The 27,625-nt window shown below is 36.3% G+C and overlaps 1 protein-coding gene across 1 annotated transcript; it reads left to right on the top strand.

The window, feature by feature from the left end:
• Positions 1–27,625, top strand: LOC110026938 (peptidyl-prolyl cis-trans isomerase E). The gene is made up of 3 exons (XM_020728172.1): positions 1–146; positions 259–522; positions 27,260–27,625. The coding sequence occupies exons 1-3, from the start codon at positions 110–112 to the stop codon at positions 27,472–27,474; spliced, it is 516 nt and encodes a 171-aa protein (XP_020583831.1). The 5' UTR covers positions 1–109; the 3' UTR covers positions 27,475–27,625.

The following is a 27,625-nucleotide window of genomic DNA, read 5'->3' as shown; positions in this document are numbered from 1 at the left end:
TATTTATTTTTTTAATGCATAGAGGCCCTTTGAAGTTTTATGCAAAGCATCGATCTCCTTCTGAGGCGCACTTTCAGGCTCGCTTGATCACTTCTTCGCGCGCTCGGTCATGAACCTCCAAGTACAGAAAAACACACTTTACGTAGGTAAGGTGTTCGACTAATTGCCGAAGCATTTTCTCCACCTTTGTTTAGAGTTTCTTCTTTTGGTTCGATCGAACTAACTAGGGTTTTTGGCGGTGGTGCTGTTGCGGTTAAGGTGGGTTGGCGGAGGAGGTGAATGAGGTGATTCTGCACGCGGCGTTCATCCCCTTCGGTGACATTAAGGACGTGAAGACGCCGCTTGATCAGGCAACTCAGAAGCACCGGTCTTTTGGTTTTGTAACCTTCCTGGAGCGTGAGGATGCCGTCGCCGCAATGGACAACATGGACGGTGCCGAGCTTTATGGTCGCGTCCTCACCGTCAACTACGCCCTACCTGAGCGCATCAAGGGAGGCGAGCAAGGGTGGGCCGCGCAACCCAGTAAGTCCCCTATCCCATTTCTTTTCACGGCATATCTAAATCTCGTTGAAATTGTTTATATTTATGTATATCCTTCTTTGAAATGTGCTAAAGCTACAGTCTTTCTTCAAACCTGGAAGACTCTCCTCCGAGTATGGAATGTAGCTTGATTAGTGAGGGATGGTGCAATTTCTGCGTTTGTTTCTTGTTTAAATGTTTATTTATATCCTTGCATCGTGTGCATAAAACTTAGATTTTATCCATATTATTGGATTTAATTCATCCATGCTGGAATCTTATTGACAAGAATGACTAAAAAAACAAAAGAAAAGAGGAGAGAGAAAGATTATTTAGAGAGAGAATATACAGGCTTTCTCTAGATTGCCTGATATTATAAGATTGATGCAAATGATTCAAATATCCCAAACTCAGCTTCTCACCTCCTATTTACAAGCTTAGTTTGAGCCAGGCAAAATGATATAGAAATGTCTACATTTAAACAATACTAGTAGAATTGTATATAGCAAAGTTTTGCAAATGCTTACTATTAAATTAATGAACTTAACTAACCTATATCTTTCATATTACATCAAGATTTGTTATTAATTTTAGAATATAGGAAGATTTCATGTGAATTCACTATTAATGTTGCCTGCATTTGTCGAGTTCTTGTACTTTCACTAGCTAGTAGCTTTGATGAGTTGGGCGAATAGGCTTTATGACTTTGAACGACTTTGTATGGTTAACATTTAGTCTGTGTACACTTGTTTGAATAACTTTTGTCAACTTGAAGTCGATGGCGAGTTAGATGAGCATTCAATCTACTTTTCTGAATTCATCATTCCTTTTAACCAACTAATCTTGAAACTGCTCTATTTTGATCTACGGGGCCAGCCAAATTTGGCCAAGCGATTTTGGGTGTAGATTTAGTTTCCTTTTTTTATTTATTAATTTTTTAAGAAATTCATAAAAGAATAAGATAATTAAATATTTAAGTTTTATGTACTCAAAATCTCTCTTAAAATTAACTTACAATTTTCGGAAGAATATTTTTAATACAAGCAAGAAAAATTTATTTGTGATTTGGTGTTACAGTACTTGTAGAGAACTAAATGCTCTTGTTTATTAAAGTATGTGCTCATTATTGTAAATTCATAAGCTATTGTCAAATCAAGCATAATTTTTTCCATTGCATTTCAATCTCTTATTTCATAAGCACCATGAATTCTCTTATAGTTCATCTTAGTAATCCTATATGCTCTTTTAATATTCCTCTAGTAAATATCTATCCTTAACAACATTAACACTATAGCACTTATTCCAAATCTTCCTAGAATCATTTTTAAACTATCTTTTAATGCAACTTGAGGAGCATACCGATTGACTATATTCATGATGTCATACTTGATATTTATCCTCATAACAAGCACCTTATTATTTACCCTATTTGCCTTGATAATTTATTTTTCAACTATTTATCCATCTCTATTCAAAACTTTTTATTAACCATTCTGATATAGAATAACTTTAAACAATGCCCGTACCTTTGTAATTTTTTTTTAGAGTTTGGTTTCTTGTAAATAGGTAATATTTATTCTTTTAGTTATTGTGCACGTCAAATATATTGTCTTCTCATTTTAAGTCTCCAAATTTAATGTAGTAAAGCAAATTTTAGATTTATATCCAATCAATCCTTATTTACTTTTCACGTAACCAAGTTAGGTTATGACGTGTCATGAAAAGGTGACATCATAGTTCTTAAGGTTTGTAGTTACTTATCTGGTTTAAAGCTTATTTGTATTTCATAGAAGTTACAATTTTGTGTAAATTGTATTAATTGGAATTTGACTACCTATTCTAAGAGTATAATTTAGTTGATTTGCTCAAGTCACGCCTAACTTGACCTCTACTCGAGCAGTAAGCTTGAACTCAAAATTGAGCTTATGTCAAGCCTACCAACAAACCTTAAACCAAAATCTCATTGAGGAATTTGAGCTCAATAAACACCTATTATGTTGGACCAAGCTGTCAAGTAGGTTTTTGTCAATGAGAAAGAGTGGGATGATAAGATGATAGAGATCTACCTCAGTTGAGGGATTGTGGTTTTGCGATGACATTGATGCAACTACTTTATTGGCAGTGGTATTGAATTGACAAATAAAACGCGCTGCAACCATTAAATGGAGGTTGAAAATCAACAGAGAAGTTGACATAGGGAAAGGAAACCATTGTTGCTTGAAAGTTGGAGTAGATGAGGAAGAGGTAGCTACAAGTTGTGTGAGAGAACAAGAGACAGTGCTAGTTATTTATTTATTTATTTTTTTCGGAACAAGTCCTTATACAATTAATATTTATGAGTATAGATTGTATAATTTGTTTGTATACATGAGTTGGCTCAATGAACCAACTAATCGAGCTATAAGTAGCTTGAACTCAAGCTCATTTATGTCTAAAGCACAGACCGTTGCTCTAGCTCAATTTGCCAACTTATTAATCATGGCTTATAAGACCATTAAGGAGTTGGCCTGGCTCATTTACACACCTGGATTATCCTAGTTATCTTTTGTTCCCTTATATAAATATAAATATAAATAAATAAATAAATAAATATATATATATATATATATATATATAGAGAGAGAGAGAGGTTGGAGTAGTCAAGGAATTATTTATTGCTTAATGCTTGAGGTACATAAAAACACTATTTTTGTTTGTTGAATTGATTAATTTGAAAATTTCTAACATGTCAATTCTTAAAATTTATAACTATGCTTTCAAAAGAATGAATATGATGCGCATCATTACGGACTTGCTTTAATTGAATCTTGTAAAGTTAAAGATGAGAGAGAATCATGATGCCCATACCTAGTGAGAGTTGATTAGTCAGTATTGGGAGAAAAAAAGGCAAAATTGTTGCCAGAGTGTGGTATGGAGTGACTTTTATCTTGGGCTGTCAAAAAAGCTCGTTGTTCGCTAAAAGTTCGTGTTCGAATCGTTATTTTTCGAAATATAAAATAATTTAAAATAATTATATATAAAAATATTATAATATTTAAAAAAATTAAATTTTATAAATTATAATATATAATAAATTAATAATAATAATATATTAGTAATATACTAATATAAAAATTATATATTTATATATATTAATGTTAGGGATGTCAAACTGGCTCGTTGTTCGTGAACAGCTCGTGTTCGACTCGTGATCGGCTTGTTCGTTAAACGAACACGAACAACGGCTTCACGAACAATTTCGAACACGAGCTTATTTCAAACAAACTAAATTTCAAACGAACCGAACACGAACACAAGCTCTGTTCGTTCGTGTTCGGTTCATCTACACCCCTACTTTTATCATAACTTTGAAATCCAATTGGGTCTGAGATTAACAAATAGTGTCTCACTTTTGAAAATAAGATATGAAAATGGCCAAATAAATATATAAAATGTATCTATTGATAGTATGTAAGTGTTTCAGATATGGGATGACTAGGGATCCCTTCCAGGCACCTATTGAGTGGATCAGGTCACTATGAGGGTGTGATTGGTATTCAGATTCTATAAATGGATTGTTTTTTTACTTGTATAATCATTAAATTGGTTGGGATTTTTATGTTGGCTGGGGTCAAAGCCTTACCCTTTCTCAGTCATGTAGTTTTTATGCTATGCTTTTCTGTTAGATCTAAAATTCTTTGTATAAATCCCTTTGCGTGGCATTTATGTGCACTTTAACATGAGGTTATACATTCCTTATTTTCTGATTTTGTGGCTTTGTTTGGATTGAAGGAAAGTGAAATAAATGAAATTTAAGACCTAATTATGAATCTACAACCATTCTTTCATGTTTTTCAGTCCCTTTTTCATTTTTTTTCAGTCAAATTCCTTGCATCCAGACACAACCCAGTAATTTGTTAAAAAGCACAACTGTGTTTTCTCTAGCGGTAAACTTGGGTTATTTTGTTAAATTAATGGTTTTAGGAGAAAAAAAATCATATATTGAAGTACTCAAGCAACAAATATCTATTTGGTGGTTTCTTTGTGCATTAAGAGTATTAAACCATTCTAATGGTACTAGTGGGCTAGTGCTATGTTGTGGATTGAGTGATATTTGGGATTGTTGACCTCATTTTTGGTCGAGGTCTAGTCTCTCCTTTTTAATAGCCTAGAGTTTAACCGTAGGACTTTCCTGTCGACTATTCCTAGAAAACTAGAAGAAGGAGCCCTCTCCGTTAGAAATTCTAAGCTTTTCTTCGCTCGAGTTGAAGTTCCGCATAGTAGTTTTGATCTCTAGCACTTAGTAGGTGGGGCTACTGTGAGGAAGCTCAAGGAGGATCCCTATAGGACTGTTGTCATTAGGATTGACTGTATGCGTTGACCTGACACCGTCGCACTCTGCACCGTCCTGTTTAATTGAGCTCGCACCGAGATTTTGACAGGAATCGAATCGCGACGCATTTTTGGTCTGATCGTCGACGAGTTTGCTTAAACGACTCCGGATGACGAAACGGATTGCACCGACGTGTTCGGAACGTCTATTTTGCTTAGGGGAGACGTTCGTTTCACTGCGATGACGCGTCTGGGGAAAGATGCATAATTTAGGTGTAATAATAATAATAATAATATTTTTATTATTACTATTATTATTTATTATAACCTAAATCTATTTCACCCCCTCCCCGTTTCCTTTTCTCGAATCCGAACCCGTGGGCCTCAGCCCTAATTCCGTTCGTTCGCTCGCCTGGCCCGACCCGCGTTCATTCTGCATTGTTGGAATCTCATTCCCGTGCTCGCCTTTTGCACGCGAGACAATCTCGCAGACGACCCATCCCTTATCTTTGCCGTAAATCCTATCTTCTGAGAGGATCTTACCCTCTGCCTCTCGAGCCGCTCGCATGGAGCGTCTGCTGTCTGCTCCGCTCGCCTACTCGAGCCATATACGATCCTTTGAGCGTTCCTTCTCTTTCTTTCGTCTATATTAAGCTTTATTCAGTGCATTTCAAAAGGCCGAAAATCTCTGAGAAGGAGGGAAAACTCTGCCCAATTTCTTTCTCACTTTCTTCTTTAGTTCTTAGCGCTTGGGTTGGCTTCCTCTTGCTGTTGGAAAGAAGTTTGAGTTGGGAAGTATTTTTCTGAAACTTTTGTGTTGGATTCTGCTTTAAAGAGTTACTCCTCCCCTCCTCTGTGCCTTGCTTCCTTTCAGTTTCTCTCGACAAGGTTGCTGGGAATAGTTTCCTTTGGATGGTACAACATGCTAGTCTAGTTTATTTTCATGTATTTTGAGATATTCACCATAAGAGCATGTGAAAGTAAAAAAATCTAGGTCTGTTTTCAGATTTGAGCATGGATTCTTGCTAGTGTTAGTGAGAAATGAAGCATATATGGGCTGCCTCTATTCTTTTCTTTGCTTAAAAAAATGTTTGGGAGTATATTGATAGTTTGAAATGCATATTTGTTCCTCTAGAAATATATGTTGGAAGAAGTTATTATATTTCTCATGCTTAGAATGATGTGGTAACTTATTTTGATGTTAAGGAATGCTGGCTCTAGAAGACTCATGCTTATCTACTTCTTCTTGCCTATCATCACGGTATAAAAGCTAGAAGTTTACTCTTGTTTTGAGCCTTGCAGGCCTCTACTTTGTCCTATTTTGAAGCTTTTATAGGCCACGGTTTTTTGGCCCTTGTTGGGTTTATTTTTTTAGCCTCTATTAGGGCTCAGTTTTAGCTCTCTGGGGCTTTTCCTGGCCTGAAATGCATGCTATCGGAAGATTTCTGTAATTTTGAAAGCCCTGTAACTTATCCTGATAGCTTGGTTTATCTCTTCATGCGGCATCCTTTTGCTCAAATATATGTTGAAAACTGTTTTATGCTTGGAGCAATTGAGTTGGTAACCCGAATGTGTTTTCCATGTTGTTGTTCTTTTGAGACATATATTGACTTCATATATTGATGTTTCAAAAGCATGTGAGCTGTTCTTTGGTTTTAAATGGATCGGTTTTACCTTGAAGTAGCTGGAACTTTAATTTCTATTAAAGCTTGGGTTTTAATCTATGCTCGGGCCTCGTTTTAGCCTTGAATGACTCAATTTCTAGCCTCCATTGGGGCTCAATTTTGCCTGCTCTAGTTCCTGTTCTTTGCTTAATTATGAGGTTTTTTTTTGGTGTGGGATCTATATGTTGTTGGTTACTTCAAGACCAACACATGTGTAGGTTTATCCCCTAATGATTTAAGGTTGATTTGGGGCGTGGTTTTATTTGTTTTGGCCCCTGCTATTTTTTTTTTCTTTTTGGTCTGCTTAAAGATGGCTAGGTTTGGATTTACTGCCATAAACTGCATCTGTTAGCTTATAAAATTTTGGTTTGGTCTCTATTGGGGCTCGGTTTTCACCTTGGAAGGGTTGGAGGTTGAGTTCGTGGTTGAGATCGTGTCTGAGTCATTTGGGCTTTACTTGTTAGCCTTGAGGGATTTATTTCTGGCCTTAGTTGGGGGCTCAGTTTGACGCATTTTAAGCCCTTACTCGAAGGCCTAGCTTGTGATTTGTGCTATCCTTGTTCGAGAGGCTTGTTGGGTGGTTGTCCTCTCCTATTCCCACCCGCGAGCCTATTAAGGGGTTGCTTGGGATAGTGTAGCCCTTTTTGTTGGGTTTGAGTAGTTTGCCCATTCACTCTCTTATTTATATCAAAAGCAACACTTTGGCAATGTTGGGGTTGGCTTTCCTTTTGCTACTTTGGTCGCGAGCCTTGTTCGGTGGGCACTGCCCTTGTGGCTTTCGGTTTTGCCCTCTAACCGTGAGATTGGTAGGTGGAGGTTTGCTTCTCCTTTGTCCCCCACCCGTGGGTTTCTGTTGTGTTGGACTCCTCCTTGCCATCTGTGGTTGTGAGATTCTTATACGGGGTTTGGTTTGGTTTGTTCTGGCTGTGGGATCTATATGTTGTTGGTTACTTCAAGACCAACACATGTGTAGGTTTATCCCCTAATGATTTAAGGTTGATTTGGGGCGTGGTTTTATTTGTTTTGGCCCCTGCTGTTTTTTTTTTTTCTTTTTGGTCTGCTTAAAGATGGCTAGGTTTGGATTTACTGCCATAAACTGCATCTGTTAGCTTATAAAATTTTGTTTTGGTCTCCATTCGGGGCTCGGTTTTCACCTTGGAAGGGTTGGAGGTTGAGTTCGTGGTTGAGATCGTGTCTCAGTCATTTGGGCTTTACTTGTTAGCCTTGAGGGATTTATTTCTGGCCTTAGTTGGGGGCTCGGTTTGGCTCATTTTAAGCCCTTACCCGAAGGCCTGGCTTGTGATTAGGGTTATCCTTATTCGAGAGGCTTGTTGGGTGGTTGTCCTCTCCTATTCCCACCCGCGAGCCTATTAAGGGGTTGCTTGGGATAGTGTAGCCCTTTTTGTTGGGTTTGAGTAGTTTGCCCATTCACTCTCTTATTTATATCAAAAGCAACACTTTGGCAATGTTGGGGTTGGCTTTCCTTTTGCTACTTTGGTCGCGAGCCTTGTTCGGTGGGCACTGCCCTTGTGGCTTTCGGTTTTGCCCTCTAACCGTGAGATTGGTAGGTGGAGGTTTGCTTCTCCTTTGTCCCCCACCCGTGGGTTTCTGTTGTGTTGGACTCCTCCTTGCCATCTGTGGTTGTGAGATTCTTATACGGGGTTTGGTTTGGTTTGTTCTGGCTCTTACCTGTGAGTTAGTTGGAGCTTGGTTGTGTGTTTTTGGCCTTACTCGTGACCCTCTACTCTCTTTTCTCGGCCCTGTTTACTGCCCTAGCCGTGAGCCCCTTGTTATGTTGATGGTCTTGACTGAGAGCCTTGGTTGCTGATCCCTTCTTTACTGACCCCGACCGTGAGCATTTATGTGGTTTTATTGGAAGGTTCTATATCTATTTGATATATGAAGCTATTGATTACTTTGGGAGTTGAAAAATCTTAATTTTGGCATGAGTTTGGAAGTGCTAGTGGCGGGCTTCCCCCGGCCCCCTCCCCTTTGTTCGATTTGTGAGGTTTGGAAGATTTTCAAGTTTTATTTTGGGAGAGCATGTGGTTAAGATAAATTGATTCCATAGAAGATTTTTTTTTGGGGTTTGGACACCGATATTAGGAGGTCATTTGCGGGTGATTGTCGTGTTGGTTCGGGCCTGTTTCAACTCGCTCGAATTAGAACTTGGAAGGGTCACCCTCCTCGGGTCGATCCAATTCTAAAAATGAGAGAGTGACATCCCTTTGGATTGATTCAAGGACCTTGGACCCTACTTTTTCAAGTCTTTTCGTCATGAGTTTTGAGAACTGATTCATCCTCCGTCTTTTCGATGTTTTAGGTGATGTTTTAGGTGTTTTCGATGTTTTAGGTGGATCAGTTCCTCCTCTCTCATCTCCATTTTTACTCTTTTTTTCTTTGCTTCTTGGTTCGATTTTCAGTACTTATGTCCGATACATAAGTGCACATGTATAGCCTTTTGCTATACGTGAAATCATCAAGCAATGTCGCAAGTAGATTGGTTTTTGTTTTGGGGCTTAGGGCGGTGATGACAAAGACACACCGGTGGTAGAGCAGAATGATATTCCATCCTACGACATCAGGACACCCCCCACGGACCCGGTGAACTGTAGGATGAAAGTATCATTCACCGACATAAGACTAGCGGGAGTTGACCCGTACCTTCTTAGGTTGTTGGCGGTCCTACGCCCGACAACATGATCAACTCGTGGACAACTACACTTTTCAAAATTGATAAAAACAGATTTGATAAGAACATATACACATTTTTCAAACAAAGTTATATTTTTCGCTACAAACAAAATTTATACAACTCTCTTTTGTGTTCCCAAAATTTTATGTGCATGTTAAAAATATAAATTCTAAATATATTTTAAAAAAATTGGTTGTCCACCTGTTGATTATCTATTTTGGGCTAAGGAGTACCCTCCTAAGTTAGGTTCAGTAGGACGCCCTTCTAGTCGAGTGACAGACTTTATACATCCGGGTGACCGAGTAGCCTTCGACGACCCTCGAGTACAAATATATATTTGAGCCTAGCCCCGACCCGCGACTGAGCCTAGCCCCGACCCGAGTGCTTGCGGTTCCCTCTTTTCGGACTTTTTCATATGTTTTATTGGAATTTTTGGATAAAGCGCTCGGTTTTTTCTCCGGGATTTTTTTTTTTGAGGTTTTTTTTTACAGTTTTACTTAGATTATTACTCGCCGATTTTCTCTAGTTTTCCGTCGTGGATTATTTGTCGATTTTCCTCGAGTTTTCCTGGTGACATTTCCTTAGTTGATTCACTTTTGCCTATATAATGCATGCTAGCTGGTTCCTTAAATTCTATTGCTCTACTTATAACTGCCATATCAATTACACTTAAAGGAACAACGGACCTCCCGGGTATACATGTTTGCTTCGTGTTTACAGCCTGTTACTTTCTTACAGCCGTTTTCCAGTTGTACCTTCTACTTTTTCTTTACACAGGATGTTGTATTGTTCTTTTCCACCGTATACTCTACTGTTTGTCCTGTACTACACACTCTACTGTTATTCTATATATTGTACAACTGTTGCATGCCCTACTGCTTTCATATATACTGTTTTTCTTCGCCATACATGCTACTATTTCTCTTGCATATCATACCTTAGTATTGGCAGACGGTAGTTGGTTTTATAGTGGTTACCCGGTAGCAAATCGTTGACTCAACAATTGCATGTACGTCGAACTCAAAGATGCTACGACAAGGAGCTTGGAGCTAGCGTTGTGGGCAGCATGACCATCTTCAACAGCAGAACACGTCTACATCAGCTAAACCATTCCTTATAAATTAAAACACAAAGCCATAAGATTTCGAGGTTGTTTGCCTAGTGCAATATAAATCCTCAACCTTTCTTTAGGCATTTGTACAGCTCTACTGTGCAATTTAAGCCCTAACTTGTTTTAGGATTCTGAAGTTGTCGTTCGTCACGACCTAAATCCTTATATCTTCCAGGCTATTTGTATGATCGTCTCACGCAAATGTAAGCCCTAATTAAATAAAATTGACATGACCAAACACTTGAATAATTTCTCCTCGAAGCTGAAGCGGGTAGACTGGGAAGTCGCTGAGGTTCTCATTCGGATCTGTGGCATCCCCTAGTTCTTTCTCCTTTGGACTCTACAACATAATGTTCCAAATTTGAATCATTCATCTTTCACACCTCTTTGTCCGATTTAGTTGAAATGTCTTATCCTTTTGAAGTCCATGAAGATAATATTTCCTGATTCTTATCGAGAGTATTCTTAGGTGACTTCGGTTATCTAAGATGTAATTAACTATAGAGGTTTGCTCTTATAGGAAGCTTTTCCGAACCCAATTCCGAACCCAACTAAGAACCCAGCTTAATAAACTATTTAATCTCTCGTATTATATAGGGGAACTTGTCGGCTTATAAAAAAAAGGTTTCGCAGACCAAACTGATGTCACAAATTTCTTAGTTTAGATGGTTAAGCCTACTAACAAATGTATGTTTATCACATTGTGTTTGTCCTTCGGGATAAATACAAGATTTGAGGTATAGCGTCCTTTCATTTAAACTATGAAAAATATGGGATCAGTTTGATTTCATATTTTTTTTCTAAATTAAAACGTCCTTCTGAAGTGGGCGATGGTATTTCGATTTCGGTGACTGACAGTTTCTTACTGGTAACTCCCCAACCAAAATAGTGCCGACAGGGATGTTAACAAAGTAGGAGTTGGATGAGAGCGCTGAAAGTTCTACTTTTTGCTCTGCTTTCTACTTGAATTTCCCATTCCGATTAATCCTGTGCTGTGTGGCTTTGTTAGGTGTCCAAGCTAGAATTTCTTGTACCTGCACTTCTTCTGAATAATGTATGGTACCATCATGCAGCTAAGCGGTCATTGACGTGAAATTAAATTCAGCAAATTTATTTTATTTCATTAAATCTGTTTAAACCGTTTAAATTATTAAGATACATAGAAACATGAAATATTTCTGTGATCTTGATTGTAGCTTATAAAATTGCTTGGCGATTTAAATGATTTTGTTTGCTCAAAAGAGATGTTTTAAGCTATGTTACAGTGGTCGCTACTTAAGTTTTTTTTATAGTGGTTGCATTTATTTTTACATTGTTAATACTTTATTTACGTCATAATTTATAAGTCGATACTGAAATAAGTGGAATTCAAGCAATTATAAGGATTGCCAAACTAAATGTAAAAAAGCAAAATTTAATTACAGATAACTTGATGGGAGAGTAGAAAATATCCACTTGATAGGTGAGGAGATACATTGAAAGCTCTCATTTCTTGTGTCTAGTGAATATTAAAGTATGATGATTCTTTTTAAATTTTTTACTTAAAAAATAGGATTTGATACTTATTTTCTACTTTGGCTTCAATATTCTGTAAAGTGCTGTCTGATTCAAAAAACTGTTTAGAATTTAATTGAATCCAAAGAAACCAACCAAACTTTTGAATGATGAAAAAATCATTGATCGATTGAAAATTTTTTACCACAATTAAAATTTTATTTGTATCAATTTTGGACTTTAAGAACTCTAGAATGCTAAGAACAATAAATTTTGAAGAAATAAAATGAAGGAAACAGTTCACCAAAGTAACAAAAACTTGTGCCTCACGTTAACATGAGGATATGACTTTCTCTAGAATTAGATGGTTGTATCTGTCCTCCACACAAAGTACACACTAGATCTAATTGAGTCAAACCTATCTATCATATGCCTTAGGTTTTCTATATTTATCATCTAGTTCCCAGTTAGTAGCTCTTGCATTAGCTTTGTTCTAAAACATATTGATCTTAGCAAAATTTTGTGATGATAAGCTTTGAAATCACTAAACAAAAAGTTCTCTAAAAGTTATATTGATATGCTATAGGACCAAATATAATACCTCTAGAAAAGTCATCTATAAAACTCATAAAGGAATCGTTAAAGCAACAATTATGATGGTAATACAATTCTTCCTTCCCCCGTAGTTCTTCATAACTTCACCCAATTTGAAAGAATTCGAATATGATGAGTCGAGCTTTTGATATTCAATAAGTAAATTATACATAAAATTTGTACTTCCTACAAAATGATCCTAAGTGATCACAAGTTGGTTTGCTATGCCAATGCACAAATCATATTTTGAATCCAACGTTAGTTGGATACAATTTCATCATATAGAATGGCTTCAAGTTCAAGTTATATATTAGCATCTAGTAGAGTTTTGAATGCTAATTCACGAGGAGATGAAAAATGTGAATAATGTAAGGAATTGGCAGTAGGTTAAGGAATAAGGTCAAACCAGACACATTAAAGATTGAATTAATGCTAAAATTCATGAATGTTTTAATTTATAATAGGTTATTTCAGTGCAATATAAGAACTTAAATGACTTTGACTTGTTTTTAATTTTTTTTAAGGTTTTTGAAGGAATTTTCCTTGAGTATAAATGCACCATTATTTTATCACCATGTTGGAACTCTAAATTCCTCATTTTAGTACAGTAAAAAGCTTATAATTTTTATAGTTAGTACCCGATTTATGCAAATATTCTTAAGCAAGTCTAGCAAATTATATAAATGAAATCAAGCAACTAATGAAATATTAAGAGACTAATATTATTACTGATGAATATTTATAATTACTTATGACTATTTCGTAGAAAATGAGATGATAATGAAATTAATAACATGAAAATCAAATAATTATAATGTTTATTTTATTGGTCAATCTCTTCAAAGAAAACTAACTTAAATGACTTGTAAATTAATTTTGTTGAATCATAATTGTTTGTTTTTTTATATTTGGTTTCTTTTAAGAAATATGTGATTATCAAATTTCTTCATTGATTGATTCCACTTAACTCTGATCATAAGATTTGTTCTATGAACTTGTATGTCGCTAAGTTAAGAGTTAAAGATAAAATCATCCTCCATCTGATTATTCATCATATGATTTTTTTCTGTGGATAATCCATAGAAAATTGTGTTATTATATTACTCAAATCTATTCATCAAATATAACAGATATAAGTAGATCGGTTTCACGTTTAGAAATATTCTTGATTTCAAATGCATATGAGATCTCGTGTTTATTTTGTTTTCACTTCTATTATGGCTTTGGTTGTGCCTGAAATCCCCATTACAATTAATAAATTGTGTTGTGTAGCCATTTTATTTTCCATGGAATTTATCTCTATGAATTTTTCTATGGGATGATGTCTGATATCATGTTGCTAGCATATCATGGTGTCAAATAAAATTTAATAAGAGTATATGCGTTACTTGTATCTTCACCAATATAAACACAGGGATACAAGAGAAAAAAATTTACTTCTATTTTGTTTTTACTTAATGAGGATCTTTGGGCGCTGTAGGTAAATCGTTAATTCAAAAGTGGTTTTTCTTAAGCCAATGTACGCGTGCTTAAAAAAAAATAGTGGTTCTCGATTATCAGAGTTGATATAGATGTTTAACTGTGGAAATGTTAAAGATATGAGATAAGTGGCTTATGAATTGGATACATACATCCTGAAATTGTAATTTTTTTATAATTGAAGAAATATTTTGGTGAGTATTAATTAAGAAAATCGATATTGTGATGGTAATGACTATGGCTTTATGTTGTTATTTGTTATTGTTAGATTATGGTAGACAAAGAGGGATGATTTGAATGCTTTAAAGTGAAACTTATGAATGAATAGTTAAATTTCTAATAAAAATATTTTCAATGAGTCTAGTCTTTTCTTCTTTTTTTCATGCAAAAGAGTATATTCCTTTGTTTTATCATTGTCATTTTTAACTAATTTTTCAATTCTTTTTTTAGCAGTACCGGCTTATTCATGACTATATTGTTATCTAAAATCAATTCTGAAACCTATTTTTGGCTAAGCTCTTTAAGATTTAACTTGAAAGAAAGATGGATTCATTTACTCATTAAATGGATAATCTTAATGAAAAGGGTGATGGGAGATTCTTAGGCTATACAATGTAGAACAAGAATGCATTTGTAGTTCATCTTGAATCATGGAGTAGAGATTAATAAAGTGGTCTAGTAAATGAAGTTTATGTTCTTTAAATTGACAACTTCTTCCTTAAATTCATTGAATCCTTGATTGTAGTTGTGCTAAACTTGGGAGAAAAAGTATGCTTGCTTCTAGCCTACCTTTTTAGGAAAACTGTGAGATAAAGGTCCCTATATGGCTTTATCCATGAATTTCTTAGGTTTTATTCATTTCAATCGAAGGGTCTCCTTCTAATGCATGGTTTAGGAGGTTATTGATGTATGTAATTGTAAAAATAATCCTTAATCCATAGCTAACTCCCTTCTATCTACAACAAACCCATATTTTGTAGACAACAATTTTTCATCTGCAACAATCCAGTAATCTATGGAAAGCAACTTTCCATATACAACAAAATTTTGCATGTAACATTTTAATAAGAAAAACAAACTACAAAAAAAGATGACAGTTGCATGATGAGATCTATCAAAACTAAGAAAAGAAAAAAGGGGACGAGATTCATTTATAATTTTGCTCACAAAACTCTCCATTAAAGCTAATGGGATATTCTTATTGAATGTGAAATAATGAGCTGCCCTATCATTGTCTTTGGCAATGTGCTAAAAAATTATTTAAAGAGTATAAGGAAAGCGAATCTCCAAGCTATCATGTGATCTTGTTCTCCAAACTGTGTCCAGCATAGTTTGTCTAAAGAAGTTAATGATATTGATGTTATCTCCTTCAATGGTGATCTCATTGACTTCTAGCATCCAAGACTCCAAACTTTTTTTAATGCAATGCACTGCTTTGAGCTCCATTGGGCACTATTCTTGTGCTCAAATTAAGTACCAGCTTCCACCAAGCAGTCTCCTCTTTCATCTATTTAATCACGCCCATGCTAGTTACACATGAAGAAAGAAGTGCACATCCATATTAGCCTTTTGCCCCCAAGGAGGGGCGCACCAAAAATTGGAAGAGTACAACTTAGAAGATCTGCTAGTGTCTTAGAGCTTTTGTAGCGGGAAATGTCCGGCTGAGTATTTGAAGAGTTTTGGTAACAATGAGAGTAGGGGTGCCATACGATCTTCCATGTTTCTTTGCATTTCGTGCTTTTCATCTTTGGTAAACGATGATGCAAGAATCCTTGCTAATGTTAAATTGTGGCTTTTAGAGTTTAGATAAATTCCTAATGGCTTCCTCTGCACTCTGTCGGCCAACTTTTCGATGTGAAAAATTTAATTTAAATATATATATAAGGTAAAAGGTATATAGTTTAGATTATGAAAGTAGTGTTTTAATTTTTTTTTTTTTTTAGAAAATGAGACTGAATAGATCTCCTTAGTCCAATAATTTGCATAATCGTGTCTGACACCCTGAATACTACACATTTCAAGAGAAAAATGTAGATTCCGGTAATAGACCCAATCCTGCAAACTAAGCATTTTGTGACATCCATTTGGTCTGCGAATCTTTTATATGTGACCGATAAATTCCCCTATTTAATACAAAGATTAAATAGCTTTTATTTTACCTGGGTTCCAAGTTCCCTATAGAGGCAAACCTCTATAGTTAATTATATCCCAAGTGACGGGAGTCACTTGAGAAAACTCTTGATAATGATCAGTGGTTTTAGTCTTTGAGAATTCAAAGTTCAGGTTTTCAAGATAGGACACAGAAAAAACAAGTGAGAATGATTCAAGTAAGAACAATCCTTTCAGGAGTCCAAAAGAAGTAAAAGATAGGGGATGTCACAAATCCAGAGGGGAATCCTCAATGACCTCCCAAACTATCCTACCGTGTGACCGTGTTTTAGAGAGGATTTTATTTGAATGTTGAATCCCGTCAATTTTATTATTTGAGACTTACATTTGCATAATAACTGGATATGCAAATAGCCCGCAGGGGTAAGGTTTTACGTTGTTCTGGGCGACAACCTCGGAACCTAAGGCGAGTTAGAACTTACGCTACACAACATGGTTGTGCAGGGGCCTAAAAGATGGCGAGGAATTACATCGCTCTAGACGAGCTATATTGAAGTCTTATGGGCTGTTTAAACTAAGAAAGTTTAACTGGTGAAGACTTGTTTTGCTGTTGTAGAATGACGACCACCTCCACTTATAGTCTGCTCTAAACTCCTCGCGCTGCCCACGAAGTTGCTCTGAGTTCCTCGTCAAAGTAACAGTCCTAAAGTCTAAAGTTCAAACAGTTTTACCAGGTGTGTTTCAATGTCTCAGTTTGGTTTTCATTGGGGGGTTCAAGTTGATTAGAGCGACACCGGTTAGGATCCCACGGTTCCCTCGTTCCGGTATCACTATTTTCTTTTGAACTTACTTAGTCTAAATGAGTCGTGAAATTCCATTTAAACCGGGGAGATCTCGTTAGCAACCGTGGGTTACCTCCTCCGATGGACTCCCGTAAATTCGAAAGAATGTATTATGTTTTGTTTTTTTTTGTTTTGAAAAACTTAATTTTGAAATTTTTGTTTTAGTTTTGGTTTTGTTCTTAGAAAGTGAGATTGTATTCAGTACCTACGTAATGTGTTAGAGCAAGAGTAATTGCAATAAAGAAACAACAACAAATAAAATGTACTTCCATACATGGCGTATCTACTGCTGTTATTCCTGTTGCATGTTTAACTCACAAAGCACAATATAATTTGCAGGAAATTTAAGTAAATTGTAGAGAAAAGAAGAAAACAATAAACAGTAGAATAAGTTGTAGTAACAGCTAGGAACTCCGAACAGGTGATCCTAAGGTTTTCTACAACTCGTAACTGCAACTAGCGAGCTAGTATGGTGATCCTACGACCTCCTATGGCTCCGGGAATCAGCTGGCAAGTGTGTACGGTGATCCTACGACTCCGGACAACAACTAGAAATTTCGAATAACGCCTGTATGAGTTCTTATGAACCAAAACAGCAATGGGCAACACTTATGCGGCTTCCTATGAACCCAAATCGTGGTGGGCAGCAACTAGATGGCTTCCTACGAACCCAAATAGTGATGGACAGCTCCAAGGTGGCTTCTTACGAACCCAAATCGTGGTAGACAGCTCCTAGGTGGCTTCCTACAAACCTAAATCATGGTGGGCAGCAACTAGATGGCTTCCTACGAACCCAAATAGTGGTAGACAGCTATTAGGTGGCTTGCTACAAACCCAAATCGTGGTGGACAGCTCCTAGGTGACTTCCTATGACATCCAAATAGAGGTGGGCAGCAAAAGACAGCTTCTAGGCGGCTCCCTATGACATCGGGTAGCGGTTAGGAGCATTGGGCAGCACTCTACAACATTCCTATGACACTAGGAAGTAACTAGAAGCATTGGAGCTTCATACGACATTGGGCAGCAACTAGAAGCATTTGACAGCGGTCCTACAGCTTTCTACGACACTGGGCAGCAACTAGAAGCATTTGACAGCGGTCCTACAGCTTGCTACGACACTAGGCAGCAACTAGAAACATTGGACAGCGATCCTACAGCTTTCTACGACACTGTGCATCTACTAGAAGTATTGGACAACGGTCCTACAGCTTTCTACAACACTGGGCAGCAACTAGAAGCATTGTAAAGCTACGATTTGATTGTTATGACAAGCCAATCCTTTAGTTTTCCTTCAATCACATGCTGCATGGCTTCATAAATTTCGTTTCCAGCATTGCAATATAAGTATAAAGAGCAGAAGAATCATGGGAAGAAGTCAAAAAGAATTGCTTACGTTGTAGGGGAATTCTTTATTTGTCAAAAGTTCTGATAGTGTATCCACACCCTCAAACCGCCATATGAGCCAGTACTCACCTCTCCCCTTCCCCTTTGCGGAGCTCTGCAATCAATGCAAAAACACATCAAACAAAGAAAGCCATCCATTCTAACATTTCTTGATTAAATATCCAAAAACAGGTCCATGAACATCACAAAAGTATGACACCTTATAGCACTCCAAATCATTAATTTCAGCACCTCACAACACTCCTACAACACTTATAGCACTCCAAATCATTAATTCCAGCACCTCACAACACTCCTACAACACTTATAGCATTCCAAATCATTAATTCCAGCATCTCGCAGCACTCCTACAACACTTATAGCACTCCAAGTCATTACTTCCAGTACCTCACAGCACTCCTACAACACTCTATAGTGATTGACAGCCTCAAACAACGACAGCCTCAAAGTGATTGACAGCCTCAAACAACATATATACAACGATCTTTAAGCTTCCTACAACACTCTATAGTGATTGACAGCCTCAAACAACACATATATAGTGATTAAGTTGTTCAAGATCGACCAATAAAAGCACCTTGAAGCAGTGATCAAGTTGTCAAATGAATAAAATTGTGCATCAAACTAATACTTGCATCTTTTTAACCAAGGCATAAATTCGGTTAACACGATTCAATGTAAAAAAAACTATTCAGAGATCTCCAAAAATCAGTCCCTATGATTGGGAGAGCTACTAACATAACAAATGTAAGCAGATAATTAAATTATGAAGTGTTTATAGCATAAATTAAGCTAAGCCGTCATGAGATCAAATCTTATAGATGAAAGAATACATGTGAAAGCTTTAAACCAAATTGAATCTACATAAACATAACTAATTCAATTTCTCATAAAATTTCCTTCCAGCTTTCAACAGATTCAATAGCTTCAATTAAAAATCTGTAAAAAAAAATTTAGGCGAGGAGATCGACCTGAACCGACGAATCTCAAAAATTTCAGGTGGGAGGAGTCCTGTCAAGAGAGAGAGTGCGGGAGAAAACTGGCTTCGACACAAGGAGTTTTGTCAAAGAGGGAGTTTCTTGAACGAGGGAGGCGAGCAGGAGCTTTGATCGGGAGACTGAAGCGAGCGGAATTGAGCAGAGGAGCTGGAAACTGGTATCGAATGGAGCTTCTTTTGCGTCCTGAAGGGAAAGGCAAGTAGGTGGGGTTCAGTGCAGAGGAGGAATGAATCGAGTGGATCTCTCGAGAGCGGGCCTATGAGCGAAGGGATGATCGAATCGAGCAGAGCTGAATGGGCTCTCTGTGACGAGAAGAGCGAGTATGCGAGATCGAGCAGGGAAGAGAAGAGCAGGCGAAGGCGTTGAGCTGGAGACGGGATCGAGCAGAGACGGGATCGAGCAGATGCTCTGCGGCTTCGGTGCGGGAGACGGGAGAGAGCAAGCGGGGGGTCTTCGGCGCAAGGAGGAGGTGAGCGGGCGAGCGGGGGTCTTCGGCGCAGGGAGGAGGCGAGCGGGCGAGCTTCCTGATTGCAACGGAAGCGCGACAGGAACGGGAAAGCTGAGCAGAAGCGAACGGGAGAGAAGAGCTCGGGAGAGGCAAAGGAGGAAGATGAGCGAGACAGGAGAAGACGAGCGGGACAGGAGCGCTTCGGTCGAATGAGAGCAGGAAGGTGAGGGTTTTCTGTCGAGCGAAATCGAGCAGAAGCGGGAGGAGCAAGCGTTCGAGAAAGGCAGAGAAGGGGAAAGGCAGAGAAGGAAGAACAGGCGAGGGCGTCGAGAGGGAGAAAGAAATAGGCAACGAGAGAGTTAGTTGTTACTCGAATCAAATGGGCGGGGAATTAAATGGTTTCCAAATGCAGGGGAGGATTAAATGGAAGGTATTAACACCTGAATTAATTTTAATTAAGCCAAAAAATTAAATAACTCGTTTGAATTTTGAAATTTGAATTTCAAATTCAGGTGAGCTGGTGCCTAGCCCGAGTTCAGCCTGAGACGAACCCGAGTCGAACCTGGACTGAGCCTGGGCCCGCGCACTGCTAAAAAAAGTGCATCGATATTCGTGCTAGTCGACGTTCCGGACGCGTCGGCGCGATTCGTTTCTCATCCGGGGTCGTCCGGACGAGTTTGCCGATGAGCGAGTCAAATTAAGCCAAAATTGTGCGGGGTGCGATGCGTGCGGAAAAATGCGGCATTATCGAGCGTTCGAGTCGCCAAGGGGTTTCCTAGGGGCTGTTCCTATTAATGTAGGAACTCGACTCGAGTTTCATGTGTCGATCCTAATCAACTCAACGGAATGTCGAGGATTTGGGATCGCCCATGCGAAACTCGAAGGAGTGACGAGGTGGCTCAAATTTTATAAATGGTGTGGGTTCCGTACTAGTCTTCTAGGAGGGTCAAACAAGAGCAGTCTAAAGCTAGACCCTAGGCTCTAAGGAGAGAAGTGACGACCTCATCCGAAAATGAGGTCAACACACTCCACATCCCTATCTTCTACAAATGTTGAGAATTTCTATTACAAATTTCCAATTAGCCACAATATGTGCTCGGTTTTCTTTATCATCTCATCCACACGGGTAATTAAGAGTCTCACTTTTGCCCTTGATGAGCGATTTATTGGTTCGAGCAACATCCTGAGTAATCTCCACTAAAACATATGTTCTCTTTGATGAATTCGAAGCTTCTTAAGCCAATTGTTACTCTGGGGTAAGCTTACAAAGGCTCCATCATAAGCCGTGGCAGTGATGGTTTGGCCCATAAACTTTAGCGGGAGATCAGGCATGTCTACAAATAATTGATTTTGTATGGAAAGTCCAACAATTTGATCCACCAATTCACTAACAAAGCAGCACCATAGTCATTCCATACACCACTCACCATTATCTATAAATTCCAAATTTTGCATTACATCTGTTTTCTTAATGTTGATATACGTTGGCCTTTTTGCAAATAGGATGTTTTACATCCATGCATATTCATGAATGCTATTACCCATCCTGTTAGCCATGTGCCACCTCACAATATGTTGGAAGCTAGCAACACCATCCTGCAGGATCTTCGAAGTGATCGAGTCAGTTCGGTTATGGTGCTATTTCCCAAGGATTTGACCACTTCTTCTCTAAATGATGGTAGAGAAGGGAGTTAAGATTGGTCATATAATCCTAGGCGACCATGCATATAGAAACCCTATCCGATAATCGAGGAATTCGTAAACAACATTTTTTCAACTACAAAAATCCAATACTTCTTGAAAGCAACATTTCTTTTCTATTATGTAAATAATTTTGAACTCTAGAATTAAAGACTTGTTTCTAGTTTTATTTATTTTTTTAATAATTCTTTGTATGCTTATTTATGTTATGCCTCATCTTTTTTTATACTCTTTCTTTATATAGAACCAGGGAATAATATTTAATTTTTCAATCTCTCTTTTTCTTTTTCTTATGGTAATTTTCAAAATAATGTCAAAGATATTATGGTTGTAAACACTGTGGAAAGTTGATGGTCATTTGATACGGAGTTTCCCCTCTATGCAGATGGGCCCCTCACCTACACTGAAAGCCAATCTTCGTTAGCAATAATGATTAAAATGTATATAAAAGATCATCCTCGAAAGAAGTTGTGATTGTCATGAAGCAGATGATTGCAACTTCCAACTTCCTCAAATAATGTAATGGTAAAGAATCTAGCAACTCCAATGTTCGTGTAACATTTGTATCTTCCCAAAGTCAACCATGCCACTTTCTTCTTGTTTATATTGGGCCCTAGAACTATCTATACTCGCGCTTTCTTACGAGCATAAGAAAATGTGGCGAACAATGCAACACGCAAATATTTTAGCAATAATGGCCATGATCTGCCTTTTGCTGCAAATCACATTCATTTTTGCTCCCTGCAGTCTCTGCAAACCACAGTCTCAGCTTCTAAAATTAGCCTCACCATATAATCACAACCAATGTTCTCACCTCAAATAGCCAATTTCATAATCGGGACAATGTGCTAGCTTTGGTACCACCCACATGTTCTAACACTTGTTTTTCTTGTAACAACCTACCTAACCATCACCAATGCCACCACATGAATATTCTTTATTACATGGTGCATTCAATGAAGGCATCATAAAAAATCTATAAATGATGAGGAGAAAGACTTTCAAAGGGTTGGTCTTTTGGTTCCCATTGTATTTTTTTCGCTAGATTAATTTGAGACTTTCTTCTTCATTTTCAAAGTCTCTCAAGTTCTTAGAATATATCTCGGAAGCTCACTTATAGTACTCTGTGTTGTTGAGCTCAACACTATTCACGTTTAATATCTCATTGTAACTTACATATTAGAGCATTATTCTTCTTCTCTGTACTTTATACTATCATAATTCTTCTATCCTCTCTTTCTTAGCTTGTTCTACTCTATGAGGTTCAACTTTGGTTGTCCAACCAAGATTCTAATAAACTTCATCAACAAAACAAGTTGTGAATATGAGTTGCGCGACTAAATCACTCTAAAACTTTTGTCTGTTCAATTTCATTTTTTTTTTCTATTTCTTTCTCTATTGATCGCTCTTTGCCTCTTCATTGAGTAGTCCTGGAGAGCTGTGTACTCTCCATTTCTTTATTTTTCATGATCCTCTGACACATGTCTCTCCCTTGGTGCCTTTGTGTGATGAGTTATCACCATCAATTGCTAACAATTGAATTCAAAATGAAAAAATTCAAATCCAAACATGAGTATTCATGATAAAATATTTAACTAGAAATTTTCCAAAAAGATCCAACAATAAGGACAAATCTTAATAGCCCTCTTTAGTTTCTGCATTTACACGATAAGAAAAAGACATCTAACTATTTTTACCAAAAATAGTTTATTAAAGGAGATCACCAAAATTAGCTTAGTTGCTTAAAAAGATGAATTCTCAGTTGTCTCATTGCAAATAAGAAGAAATCTACTACTTGGATTTTAGACTCAAGAGCTTCATATCATATGAAAAGAAATAAAAAAATGTCTTCCACAATTACAATCTATGTCATCAGAATTATAACGCTCATATTACAAATGTGTCGCTATCAAATGTGATTGGACTAAGTTTCATCATTCTCCAAAAGTTACTCTTTGTTTCCATTGCTTGGCCTAGATTTAAACTTATCATTAATTAGCAAATTCACTCTATATAAAAATCGTGTTACTAATTTTTATCCAAGCTTTGTTACTTCTATGCCTTGAACTTAAAAAGGATTATCAGCAATGTAGATGCATATCTTATGAAGAATTATCGTCACTCCTAGGGCTGTGTATCCACCCAAAATCAAATTTAAATTTCAAATAATTCTAATAGTGATAATGATCTCAGATTTGGCACTATCACTTAGTACACCTAGATTTTAGTTACCTAAAAAATTTAATTTCTTCTCCTTTCACTAATAAAAATTCAACGAATTTTTAATGTGAAGAATGTTGTCTTGCTAAACACACTCGGAGTTAATATCTCAGTAAAACATAAAAACTTCCGCGTTCTTTTGTTTCAGTTCAAAATGATCAGTGGGCATGGTTTACATTGATCAATAATCATTTCCGTTTCATGTTGGCTTTCTTGCTGAAAGAAAAATGTGAAGGCAGACAAAACTTTTAAACATTTAAATATAAAATTCAAGTCTTAAAAATGTACTATGATGAAGAATACTTTGAATATGTCTTTGAAAATTATATCCTATATTAAGGGATTATTTACCAATTGAGTTGACACCAGTCAATAAATGGGATTGTTGAAAGAAAAACTAAGCATTTCTTAGTGGTGGCTAGATCACTGATTTTCTCTATAAATGTTTCTATTTGGAGAGAAGTTGCCCTCATAATTACATATCTCATTACTAGATATCAATCAAGTGTACATAAATTTTAAAAACCTTTTCAATGCTCCATTCATTTTCTAAGACAAACCATTTGTTCTCTTCTTCCAAAATTTTTTTGGTTGTTGGCCATTCATTTACATTTATTCTCATGTTTCGAGTAATTTAGCTTTTAAATCTATCAGTGGTACTTTGATTGGGTGCTCTATAAATTAAAATTTGTACAAATTTTATTCATTGATCACTAAGAAAAGCTATTCCTTAATTACTTGAACAATTTAAAATTTTGTGGGCTTAACATTCTTTGAACATCAACTTTATTATTGCCGCAAACCTTAAATTCAAGGGAGAGAATTCCCAGATAAGAATCTCATATTTAATATTTATTTTATCATTTATCATTATCTTTCATCAAATCTATGGACAAAAAGTATTTCTTATTGTCCCTCCTCAATCAACCTACTGAAGCATTCCCGGAATCACACACCGCCTTATCAACTTATCAGTGGACTCAACCTCTGGAAATTTAGCTTTATGTATATGCTAAGAGGAAAAAGAAAAGCAAGAATAGGAGCAATTAATATATCTCTAACAACCCAAAAGCTTGCTTCTATTCATGGAGTAAAGAAGTGCAAACTTTTGAATATGAATCCATATCTGATTATATTGATATTCATTGCTCCCTTGCCATAAAGAAACATATGAGTTCATGCACAAAACACTCAATCTATGATTTAATGACTTAAAAAGGCTTTCATTTAAATTACTTGTTTTTACCACTAACTAATAAATGTAGTTTCCAAATAATACTTGTGAAGCTCTCTAAACTCGTGTTGAAAACTGTAATGGTAGAAATTCAGCCTAGGCTTTCACTTTTGCCACCAATCTTAATAAAAATTGTTTTCGAATGATACTCATGAAGCTCTCAAAACTCTAGAGTTGTAAACGGTAATGGAAGAAATTCTGCCTTTAAAAAAGAATGTTATGTGGGAAATATTTGAACTTTCTTTAGGAAATCAATTGGATATAAAGACAGTGTTGCAATTAAATAAAAAATAGATTTGAGCGTGGATAAATTCAAAACATGATTTGTTGCGAAAAGACAAACAACCATAATTTATAAACTATCATAACTTTTTTCTCTAATTGCCAGACCATAAAATTCGAGTTTTGCTTTCATGTGTTAAATTTGGACTGTCCTTGATATTTTATAGATACTTTGAGGAAATATTCATGGAAATCCCATTTTGATTGGAAAATTATAGAATCATCAGTAAGACATATAGGGTAAAAAAATCTCTATATAGTTTTAGGCTTTTAAACTGAACTTTTATAGGGTTTATGTGATCCTGAGTTTTATTTCTAAGTTGGCTAATTTAGGGTCACAGTTGATCTACTTAGTGGTGGTTCCCGAGGTTTAAGTTGTTGAATTCAATTTCATCTTGATGAATTTAATTTCATCATGATGAATTTGGCAATTCTACGAATATATTGAATGTTAGTCTGCTCAACGTCTAACTATTCACACTCTTTATCAAAAGCTTACCTAAAGGAGACAACGTGAATTTTATCCTGTGTGTGTGTCTATATATATATATATATTAGACAAGTAACTTTGAGAACAACATTCTGATCATATTCGACAGTCTTACAACGAGAATATGTGGTGATTTTGAAAATCTAAAATACTCGCTATGAAATTGGCATTATCAAAATATGGTATTTCTATTTTCCAAATGAAGAAGTATAATTCTGAGCTACTTCAAGAAATAGAAATGCTTAAATATAAGCTTATAAAAACTCTAATGAATCCAATAAATAAAAAAAAAAGAGTATCATCACCATTAATAGCATTCCCATTGATAAAAGTACGCATTGCACCCCATGGGAAAACTCATCTATCTCTATCTTATTCATCCTAACAGGGTTCCTTGTTAGAGTTGTAAGCCATTACCTAAACGACCCTACTGAAGACTACATGGAAGTTAACTTCATTTTAAGTTTCCTCTAAATGACAGCTAAAAAAATTCCGCCATATAAAATGTCATTCAATTATAAATTTTATTTTTTTACATATATTGAGTGGGTTAAAAATTCATCAAATGGAAGATCTAACTTCGGTTATTTTATATATGCTTGTAGAACTTATTTACACCAGGGAACAATAAATAATTTATGGCCTCAAGAAATAGTGTTGAAGCTAAATATAGATTACTAACACTTAGTATTTGCAAAAATGTAATTTATATAATTGCTAGAAAAACTAATCTTTCAAGTGAAAAGAATTTTAAAAATATATTGTGACAACATGGTTGTCATCATAATTGCAAAAATCCATGTCCACCATGTATATTGAGGTAAATTGATATTTCATCTCAGAAAAAAAAAATGAAAATGGACAAGCCCATCTAAATTATGTTCTTTACTCAAATAGGAGATATTCTCATCAAAATATTTAACTATAATATTATCTATTATATATGATTATAAATTTAGTTGTTTAGGCATATGCATGAACATATGTGAGCGCGCTATACATTGTACTAATTTTTTAGGAATTATAGAATACTATTTTTAATGACTTCTGGAAGTGAGACTTTTGAAGCATACAAATTGGGGGAGGAAATCACTTTCACTTCACTTGCCAGTCAAATAATCAATGCAATTCACTTTCCACTTGTTACATGTATAGCTAATTGGTGGCTTGCACTTTATTTCTATTTTGATTTGAGAACCAACTATTACCCATCAAGTTCATTTTGAGTTTTATCCAAGTCAAAATTCAAAATTGACGACTCGTATAGATTCATGTGTAAATGTTTAGTTCCACCAATGTATTAATTTAAATATAAATACATGTACTAATACCTGTGTATGCATTAATGCATGCATTCACAATCAATCTTGAGCTAACTTAGTTCAATTTAAACTCGTCTCAATTCAAGCTGAACCATTAACTTCGATTTGAGCTGAACCCAAAACCAAAATTTCTTTAATTATAACCGAGTGGGTTTTGATTTTCGTATCAAATTTCTGTCCTAGTACTCAAAGAGGTCTAGTGATGAATGTTTCTTATAATATGACATAAACCTTCGTTATTTCATTCGAATAATCATTTGCATCATATAGGTTTGGTGCATCCTATTCGGCTATTGTTTAGTCTAGATTAATCTGACCTGATTTTATGGTTGATGTACCCAGTTTGGGCGGATGCGGATACCTGGTTTGAGAGGCAGCAGCAGGAGCAAGAGATGCAGCGTTTGCAGGCAGAACAACGGGCAGCAATGCAAGCTGCAGAGGACTTGCACAGAAAGAAATTGGCTGAAGAGCGACAAGGGGAGAAGGAAGATGATGCCGAACTGAAATCTGATCCTATGGCTGTGGCTGAAGCAGAGGCTCTTAAACAAACTACCTAAGCTATTTTGGTATTAAGGAAAGAAGAGAAACGCATTGCTCAGAAATTATATCAAACTTAACAATGGAAATTTGATTTTTTTTTTCTTGAATCTTCTGTGTGTTCTGCTGAACTTTATAGCTGAGTTGCACTTAATTGTCTGATTCTATTTA

Source organism: Phalaenopsis equestris, unplaced genomic scaffold, assembly GCF_001263595.1.
Source record: "Phalaenopsis equestris unplaced genomic scaffold, ASM126359v1 Scaffold000404, whole genome shotgun sequence".
In the NCBI taxonomy this organism is placed as follows: domain Eukaryota; kingdom Viridiplantae; phylum Streptophyta; class Magnoliopsida; order Asparagales; family Orchidaceae; genus Phalaenopsis; species Phalaenopsis equestris.
Note: the sequence above shows the minus strand (reverse complement) of the source record. Positions and strands in the feature narration are given on the sequence as shown.

What these genes read in the sequence shown, in the direction of transcription:
- LOC110026938 (XM_020728172.1), top strand. Translation starts at nt 110, where the DNA reads ATGAACCTCCAAGTACAGAAAAACACACTTTACGTAG. An exon ending in GAAAAACACACTTTACGTAG is followed by an intron (nt 147 to 258) that starts GTAAGGTGTTCG and finishes GTTGCGGTTAAG; the next exon opens with GTGGGTTGGCGGAGGAGGTG. An exon ending in AGGGTGGGCCGCGCAACCCA is followed by an intron (nt 523 to 27,259) that starts GTAAGTCCCCTA and finishes TGATGTACCCAG; the next exon opens with TTTGGGCGGATGCGGATACC.